The 10,387-nt window shown below is 33.8% G+C and overlaps 1 protein-coding gene across 1 annotated transcript; it reads left to right on the top strand.

The window, feature by feature from the left end:
• The first annotated feature begins 5,415 nt into the window (after positions 1-5,415).
• On the top strand, positions 5,416-9,224 carry LOC120010381 (guanosine deaminase-like). Its single transcript, XM_038861161.1, has 5 exons — positions 5,416-5,573; positions 6,225-6,284; positions 6,724-6,914; positions 8,754-8,858; positions 8,955-9,224. The coding sequence occupies exons 1-5, from the start codon at positions 5,558-5,560 to the stop codon at positions 9,141-9,143; spliced, it is 561 nt and encodes a 186-aa protein (XP_038717089.1). The 5' UTR covers positions 5,416-5,557; the 3' UTR covers positions 9,144-9,224.
• Positions 9,225-10,387: the final 1,163 nt, after the last annotated feature.

The raw sequence follows: 10,387 nt of genomic DNA, 5'->3' as shown, positions 1-10,387 counted from the left end.
CAGCTAAGTGCAAACTACACACTTCAATTAGCATTCTTCACAATCCACATTTATGTTTGTGGTATCACAAGGCTCCTGCAATATGAATATAATGCAGTAAATAAGAGGTCAATACAATAAGCACCAATAAAAATAAAAAAAATAATATTACCTCCGTGTCAGAATCATCATCAAAATTTTGGGGCTTTGAAGTTGTAGACTCTGGTAAGAAACAAAATAACAAATATTAATAACTAAAAAAACAATCATTATCAAGAATTGAAGACCTAGAAAAGTTTCATTTGAAGAAAAGTTTAATACCTTGACTCCATAACCAATCTCGGACACACATCAAAGCCTCCACAGTTTTTTGATGAAGCCTACTACGGTGAGGACTTAAAATCCTCCCACTAGCACTGAACGTTGATTCTGAAGCAACGGTCGTCACAGGAATGGACAACACATCCTTAGCAATATCATGCAAAGTAGGATACTTGATGCCATGTGTCTTCCACCAACCCAAAATATCAAAGTCATGTGTATTTCTTGGCAAGAGAGATTCTTCTAAATAGTGATCCAACTCCGACTTCACATGTTCATTGGTAGGAGTAGAATCCATGAACATTTCAAATCTTGTAGCATAAGCTCGACGCTTGGGAAGTGGAGGCCTTGAACTTGAAGAAGAAGTATGCAAATCTTGTCCTTGATTAACTCTCTTGGATAGTTTATCTCTCTTTTGGTACTCTTTAACCATGTCATACAACATTTGCCTTATTTTTTCAATCTCCGAAGAAGATGTGTGACCATAAACAAGAGGATAATAAAATTCAATCATCTTCATCTTGTACCTCGGATCTAGAATGCTTCCAATTGCCAACAAATAGTTCATGATATCCCAATATTTATCAAACTTCACCTTCATTTTTTATGCCATAATTTTGACATCAATGTCATCAACTCCAATCCATTCATCAATTGCCAACTTTATTTGGCAAATATGTGAGAAGAAAATATTGATAATAGGATATAAAGTTCCTGAAAACAACTCCGTAGCATCAAAAAAATCACTAATTTTGAACAAATATCCCTAACTTTAGACCACTCTTCTTCGGTGGGGACTCTTTTATACAAAGTCTCGCGTTGTTTCATACGAAGAAACACATCTTCATAAATCAATGCAGTGTTAAGCATTAAGTAGGTAGAGTTCCACCGAGTTTTACAATCAAGTTTCAATTTTTTAGTGCTTGGAACTTTCAATTGACGTGCGGCTTCAACAAACTTTTCATCTCTTTTTGGGGTTGCTGTCCAAAATGACACACTATATCGAATTTTTTCAATGCTATCATTGATCAAATCCAACCCATTCCTCACAACCAAGTTCAAAATATGTGCACAACACCGCATGTGAAATAATTTTCCTTCTAAGATAAGTGAACTAGGAGGAATCTTGTCTAGGATGACTTCAATCATAGCATCATTAGTAGTGCAATTGTCAACAGTCAAAGTAGACAACTTACAGTCCAAATTCCAATCCAACAAGCAATCAACAAAAGCATTTGCAAGCACCTCAGCAGTATGTGGACAAGGAACATATATAAATATACAAAAGAACAATAATAATAATAGTTAATAATAGTATTGGTTTACCAATAATAAATATATGTATAATGATAGTTACCTCACAAGACGACTTTGCAATTTCCATGAAGCATCAATGAAGTGTGAAGTGATGGCCATGAATCCTCTTCTTTGATTACTTGATGTCCACATATCGGTTGTCAATGCAATTCGGCTTCCATTTGATTCCATTAATTTCATTGTCTTATCCCTTTCATACTCAAAAATCATAATGATATCACTCTTGACTGTATTTCGTGGAACCACTCTAAATAATGGTTGTAAAGCATGAGAGTATCTTTTAAAGCCCACATGTTGAACCATAGATAGTGGGTAGTCATGCAAAACAATCATTTTTGCAAGCTCTTCCCTCGCTTGATTTTGGTCGAAAGTGTAAGTACCAAGCTTCATCGACCCATCATTAGATTTTGTAGGATTCAATATAGATTGGTTTATGGTCTTTTGTTTCTTATACAAACATGACTTCATATGGTCAAGCAAATACTTCAATATTTTCCTCAACAGAAGTACTGTTTGAGTTCGATATTACCTCATTTTCAGCTCCTACATTGGGACTTGTTTGGATAGGAGGAGCACTTGCACTTTCACCTACTGTTGGAGCACTTTGGGTTGTTGGAGTAGACCCCACTACTGGACTCTCCTTCTCCATCACAATTCTGCAACATAAATCATGTGAAATAATTAAATGAAAAGCAAAATCAAATAACACCACACAATCTCCATCACAATTCTGGAACATAAATCACGTGAAATAATTAAATGAAAAGCAAGAGCAAATAACACCATCCTGCAAACAGACAATCAAGAAAGAAAGTCTATAAGCTCATTGACACAATAAATATCTCATTATCAGATTCACAGCAATTGTCAATTGAGACTATATTTCAATTTAACACCTTAAGCATTAATTCCAAAAGTCTCTAATTGGTTTATTTGTTCGGTTAATGGATCCACGCTACACATACATGATACATACTGAATTACTTACTCTGTGTAAGATACTAAGAATCTAAGATGTCTAGTTGTCTACATTAAATATCCAATACAGATCAAAAAAACCTCCTAACATGTCAACTTTGACAGCTCCTAATCTATAAGATATTATTATAGCAATACAACAGACTAGCAGAGGAGAGACTAGCAGAGCAGACAGAGTACATAACACGAGATTACGAGAGGGTACACGAATAGCAGATAAAATATCGAACCTGAGTCGACCAGAACTCTAGAACAAGCAACGAACAGGGACACCAATGAAGAGAATACAGAATAGCTCCAGCAGAGACTAGAATAGGAGGCAGCAGAGTGCCAGAGAATAGCAAAGAACGGAGCTGAAATCACCAGCACCTCAGTCGATTTGTCCTCCCCGTCATCCCCGAAGCATTCGGTTGCAGCAACAAGCGAAGAACATACATATGTGAATTTTAGGGTTTCAAGCAATTGAAAGAACGGACGAACGGTGAAGTTGTGTTACTCGTCAGACTGTAGAAGAGGGATGTTTTCAGTTCTAGGCTGTTATGACTTGGACTTGATTACTTGAATGAAAAACTGGGCCAGAAGAAGAAAAATGGGGAAAAAAAGGCCCAGTCGAAATTTGACCTTTTAAGAAGAAAATTAATATACTTGAATATTTATTTTTTCATAAACTTAAAAAGAAATTATACTAATAATCTAATATGGGTTCGGAGAGGTAGAGTCATAGTCGTAGAGAATAGATATGTGGTTACTGGTGTCATAAACCTTAAAAAGAAATTATACTAATAGTCTAATATATACATCGTATTATAAAGTATTGAACTATTTATGCTATATAATGTATAGGGTATTAGGGTTTACTTAGGGTTTATGACTACATAGGGTTTAGAATTTACGGTTTACATATATGATTATAATGTTATAATGATACAAATTGCAACAAAAAAGATATTTTGGTTTTGTTATTTAGTTAGGGTTTAGGGTTTAAGAAGTAGGGTTTAGGGTTTAGGTCCTTAAGAAGTAGGGTTTAGGGTTTAGGATGTAACGTATGATCCGAAATTTCGTATATTTCATTATGAAAAATATAAGAAGATAAGTATACTAAATACAAATTAATATTCCTATATAGTATATATATGTACAATATAGATATATAATATATATGATATATCTATATAAATATATATTTATTTATTGAAATATTAAGGTTTAGGGTTTAGGGTCTTAAACCCTAAACCCTAAATATATTATATAATATATATGATATATCTATATAAATATATGTTTATTTATTAAAGTATTAAGGTTTAGGGTTTAAAGACCCTAAACCTAAACATATTATATGATATATATATATATATATAAAAATATTTATTTATTTATTAAAGTATTAAGTTCGGGTCGGGTTCGGGGTCGGGTTCGGCATTACCATACCCTACCCGTCCCCACAACACTGTTTTCGGGTGAGACCCGAACCCGAAATTTCGGGTCCCTAGACCCGCGGGGAAAATTGGCATCCCTAGGAGGCTTGTTATGAAAAAATAATTAAAAAATGACAATTTCACATGATACTAGATACTTCCCCTACTGAAATTAAGCCAAAAAAAAAAAAATTAAACAAATTAGATATAGAAAAATAGTCAAAGACTTGTTATGGAAAAAAAATGACGGTTTCACACGATACTGAATACCTCCCTGTTTTGAAATTAGTTCAAAAAAGAAAGTTATTTAAAAATAAGGATAAGTATGGAGTTGGCCCGTGGCTTATCAAAAAAAAGAAAAGAGTATGGAATTAACCAATGTACTTTGTTTTTTGATTCAAAAAAGCCTTTGAACTTACAAGAATTGTATACATTAGCTCTTCTGTCAAATATCCGTTAAAAATTGTTGATTTGGAAATTAAGTGATTTTTTTTTATTTTTCATGAATGACGTGGCATACTTAAGTGCATAAATGGCTTAATTAAGCCCATGTACTCTTGGAAAAGAGACATTGAAGACCCTTTACTTCCCAATTTAATTAGTAGTTCTAAAATGAATTAGTAGATGGTTCTATTTGTGTTTAAGTGATGTTGAATTAGACATTGTTCAATCTGTTTATGTTGTACTAGACCTATTTGTCTTTGTGTTGGATTTGTTTATGTTGAATTAGACCTATTTGCTTCATTTGAAATAAGTTTAGATATTAGATTGTATGTTACAGTAGTTGTTGAGGCATTTGTCTATGTTTTAGCAGTGTTATACTTAAAAAGTGCTAAATTGAGCTATTTAAGGGAAGTAAAGGGACTTTGCCATGTCATTCATGAAAAAAAAATTTCACTTAACTGTCAAATTAGCAATTTTTAACGGATATTTAATAGAAATGCTAATGTATACTGTTTTTGTAAGTTCAAGTGTTTTTTTTGATCCAAAATAAAGTTTATGGGGTTTTTTTGAACCAAAAAACAAGTAAAGGGTAAATTCCATATTCATCCCCTTGAAAATCACATATAGAAAAACAGTCGGAGACTTATGGAAAAATAAAAAATTGAAAGTTACACAGAATATTGGATAGCTCTTTGTTTGAAATTAAGCCAAAAAAAGAAAGAAATTAAAAAAATCAGATATATAAAACAGTAGGATACTTGTCATGGAAAAAAAAGAAAAAAAAATGGACAGTTTGTCAGTTTCACACGATACCTTCTCTGTCTGTCACCCTCTCTATTCTATTCTTTTTTTCTTTTTGCCTTTTTGGTTGCGTCACCACAGGCTCTGGATCTCTCTCTCTCTTTTTTTTTTTTTTTTTTTCTTTTTAATAATAAAAATATATGGTGAATGAAAGTCGCGGAGTAGAATTTTATATCAACCACTCTCTCACGTCCCTTCTCTCTCTCCTTCTCTATCTAGTCGTTGCACAACTGCAGTTCATCTCTCTGTGAATCCCATTCTCGTCTAAGTATCTTCGATCGCTTCTCTGAGTCATCGTCATGGAGGAAGCTAAGGGTAATTCATTCACACTATGAATTGCATTTATGGATTTTATATTCTCTCTGTTTTTTTTTCCTCGTGTTTGTAATTTTTTATGTTCGGTGTTTTTTGGAAATTTTCATTCATTGAAACTCAGTTCTTTGATTCTGATTCCTTGGACGGCATGATTGTAGTTACCATGCGTGAAATCAGATCTGTAGGCCTATTTGTTCTGTCTCTGAAATTGGTTTCTGATTTTCTTCTCTTTCAATCAGAATAGGTAAATGAAATGAGGCACAAACCATGTTGGGAATATGAATTCTTGTATTTCTTTTAAAGTGTTGGTATATTTTGATGCACATTTGGGTGTAGTATTTTGTAGACAATTAGATCAATGGGGCATATGAGGGTTTTGAGACATCTTAATTTTTGTTATTAAGGAATAGGTCAATGTTATCTTGTGTTCGACTTGCTCAATTATTTATATAATAGTTCAATATCATTTTTTTTTTGATAATTTGGGATCTTCAATCATCAATTAACTGTTCAATATAACGTGTTTAAGGACATTGGACCTAGATGTTGTTTAAGGATAAGAGTCGCAATCTTCTTTACTGATTTTTATGAAGCTTCTAAATCATATTACTCATGCTGTTTATTTCTTTTATGCCTTTCCTTATTCAATAGCGGTGGAAGCGAAAGATGGAACTATTTCAGTAGCTTCTGCTTTTGCTGGTCATCAAGAAGGTAATACTGAGCTGCAACTTTATCTCGTATTTTAATCTTCTTCTGACTAAGTAGCTTAGTTGCTTAATATATTAAAACTCAAGCTCATGTAAGCATTCTTGTCTTGGAAAGCAACATCGGGGTCTCATTTTGACATCTTCAGCGCCAAAAAGTAACATTAAATGAAATTATTACTGCCCATGTGTGCAAATCAATTTGGTCATCAGAGACATGTTTGTTCAAATGGTGATTTTCTTTCTTATTAACTTGGAGATGCTTCTAATTGACTCGCATTAACATCTGCTTGATACATAGGTTTTGTTCTTTTATGTAAAAAAAATGTTTGTTTTTCCACCCTTTTGTGTGAAGGTGGCACCTTTTGTTCAAGGGAAAAAAATTACAATTTCCGAAATCTCATGCTTGTATGCGACAAATTTCCATTTGGTTGTTCTTGAACCAGCGGTACAGAATAGAGACCACAAGTTCTTGTCAAAAGCAGTAGAAGAAGCATATCAAGGGGTTGAAAATGGGGATGGCGGTCCATTTGGTGCAGTTGTTGTTTGTAATGATGAGGTAGTTGCGAGCTGTCACAACATGGTTCTGAAACACACAGACCCAACTGCACATGCGGAGGTTACAGCCATCAGAGAGGTTAGACTTACAAATCAGCATCACTATGTTCTCTGGTTTGTTGATAGCTAACAATATGGAAGAGCCAACTGCTCAAACCGTCTTTACTGCCAAAGGATTTTAGTGTATAGAGAAGATCCTTTTGATAAAATAACATTAAAGTCTTGGAATAACAATGCTACTATTTCAAAATATTAATGGTCATAAGAGAAATCTTTTAATATGCATAAGACTGATTCATAGAATACAATTCAAAGAACAAGAACCACATTACTGGTAAAGATTTTATAGTTGACACTCAGAACCTGTTTTGAAATACATATAGTCCATGAGATGAGAGGGAAGGGATATATTCATTGGAAAAATTACAGTGAATTGCTGCTCAAAAATGTTTGAAGTTTACTAATGGATGTTGAAATTGTCGTGATTTTAGATTATATTGAGCGAATAGTCTCCAATTAGTTTTTTCATTCATAGAAATTCCCCCTTTATGGTCCTCTATATTAAATGGCTACAGTGAGAACAAGAAGAATGATACTTGAGTTCGAGTGGTTTATTTATCATGAGAACTGTTACTATGATTCATCTTGGAAGTTCTGATATGTGATCCTCTGAACATCCATCAGATATGAAGCTTTACTTGCAACCTTACCCACTCTCTAGTGAGACATTTTTGAAATACTTGAAGCTGAAGCTTCTGTAATTACTTGTGGTGTCTTCTTGAATCAATCACCCTTTTTTCCCTGGTCACATACTTTTTTTGTAAAACAATGGTCTTTAGATTTCAAGTATCAAAAGACAAGTCTGAGTTCTTTTTTTACTTAATTTAGACAAGTCTGGCATCTGGTCTGTCATAGTTAATGCTGTATTGTTTTGACTGGTTTATTTCAGGGTCTTAAAGATCCTTGAGAATCAGATTATTCTGTCTCCAGTAGGTAGTTTCATATTTTTTAGCTGTCCAAATTTAAGGTGACTATGTAGCAGTGCCCGGATTGCATGAAATTATTTTTTGTTCAAAATGTTGAGAAGATTTTATGCTGTTATGTATAAAACAGTAAGTTACTATTTGCAATACGCTGTTCTAAGCACACGACCTCCTCTTCCATAAGCTTGTGAAAGGGCATTTGACATATCCTTTAAAGGGAAAGAATATGTTGATATACCTTTGTAACAAGGTCATTATATTGTTGCAATGACGTCATGGCCTAACTCTGTTTAGTATCTTGAGTTTAGTCCTTAATGGTTGACTGTCAATTATTAGATTCCAATTTCAATCTTAAACCTTTGATGCCATAAATAATTTATTTTGAATTGAAAAATGTGTTGTTAGCCATTAGAAGTCTCAATTTCAATAGCATCGCTGATGGTTAGAACCTGACAATGGCAATGGAGTCAATGTCATAATCTACCAGGGAGAGGAAAACAGTAGCTGACTAGCTGTGATTGAATATTGTTATTATGGAATTCAATGTATGACCCCTAATAGATATGTGTTTTCGTGATTTCATCCAAGTAAAAGCAGTGCAGTTTGTAATGTTTCTGGAACATTTTTTTGATAAGTTGTGCTCTTTTATTATTATTGTTATTGGTGTGAGAGGGGACTCAAACTTGAGGCCTTATCATGGTTCAAGTCATAAGGAGTAGACTACTGCTGGGCCAAAAGCTCATTTGTTTGTTTCTGCATAAATATGGACTCATCTCTGCATAATCTGCAAGTATCAGAGTCGTGTTTGTCACAATTCACAATGTTTTTTTTTTTTTTTGGTTATTTTGGACTTGTATTTCATCAAATATTCACTGTTCAATATGTATGCCTATGCCTGTACCTTTAGCTCTAATGCTGATAATGTCTTTTTATAGGCATGTAAGAAGCTCAATCAGATTGAGCTATCCGACTGTGAAATATATGCCTCCTGTGAGCCTTGTCCGATGTGTTTTGGTGCCATCCATCTTTCAAGAATCAAGGTATAATTCCATACCTACATTATGGAATTCTTTTATGTCTGAGTTTCATTTTACCCCGTGCATTACTGATTTCTCGTCTTTGCTATTCCCCAACAGAGGTTGGTCTATGGAGCAAAAGCTGAAGCTGCTATAGCTATTGGGTTCGATGATTTTATTGCGGACGCATTAAGAGGTACCGGGTTTTATCAGAAGTCTCACTTGGAGATCAAAAAAGCTGATGGAACTGGTGCTATTATTGCCGAACAAGTATTTGAGAAAACAAGGGAAAAATTTACCATGTATTAAGTTATTTGTCAAGTTTATTGGATATTAATAATTTTCCATGCCCTTGAATGGATTAACAATACAGGGGAAAAGGGCTTGCAATTTATATATGTTGCACTCTTCTTCATAATTTTCTATTAAAGTCTATTTGAGGCCCTTCACAAAAGGATGGAGAGCTGACATAGGCAATGTGGGGTACTATGCCAACTTATTATTATTTTTATATATGAAATACTTTTTAATATTTTTTTTTATATCATGCATGAATCATTCATTGATATATCACCATCATATTGTATTCAAATAGCGATGGTTGGTTAAGTTAGTTTTCACTGGGATATTACAATACATATGGGATGAATAGGAGTGAAGACAAAAATGAAAAAATAAATAAATGAATACAGAGTTGCAATAGAGGAACAGATGCAAGCTTTTATGACCACTACTAGAATTAACCATTAGGCTGACACTCAAATGATTTAAAAAGAAGAAGAAAAAGGACATGAAATGCATTAGCTTTTTGCAATCCTTGCAGATTGTACCATGCTAATCTGGTAATGTAACAAAAACACAAGATTTCTTTAGATAATAACACAGAGCAATACCAATACCACCAGCTGTTTCTGCACAGAAAACCGATTCAAACTTCAGGAAATAAACTAACATATTTTCAACATTAAAAGAGGTGTATAATCAATGAAAGGATCCAATATTGAGTTGTCATTAACACCAGCGAAATCCTACCCGATTGTGCTGACAATGCATCATCCAGGATCAGGAAGAATAACACTTCATATATAGGAGAAGCATCTCAAATCACAAGTTCATATCTTTCCTCCTTGTATAAAATGCCTCTCTTTCAAGACTCCAGCCTATCTCTGTTCACATCTGCCGTGTTGTATTCATTGATAAACCCCACTGAAAGTACACTAAAAAACATGGCATTTTCATAACGTCAGGGAAAATTGTGACATCTGAACTTGTACGATGTGTAGTAACAAATGCTACATTATTCAGAATGAATCCGACCATAGAAGTTCTAATAGTATATTTCTCATTGCCAACTCTGTAAGAGTAATTATAGAATCCAACAACTGATCCAAAATTTTCATAACTGCATCTGTAATTGAGGTCGTTAACGATGCAAGTGCCAGAACTCTTAACGATGCAAGTGCCAGAACTCTTAACTACAACTAACTACCTTAGAGCAACTACTCGTCTATTGAACTCATACTGTGTATATCTTAAAATCAAGTGACATCCTC

The sequence above is a fragment of the Tripterygium wilfordii genome, chromosome 12 (assembly GCF_013401445.1).
Source record: "Tripterygium wilfordii isolate XIE 37 chromosome 12, ASM1340144v1, whole genome shotgun sequence".
Lineage (NCBI taxonomy): Eukaryota > Viridiplantae > Streptophyta > Magnoliopsida > Celastrales > Celastraceae > Tripterygium > Tripterygium wilfordii.
This window is presented reverse-complemented; position numbering and strand designations above follow the sequence as displayed.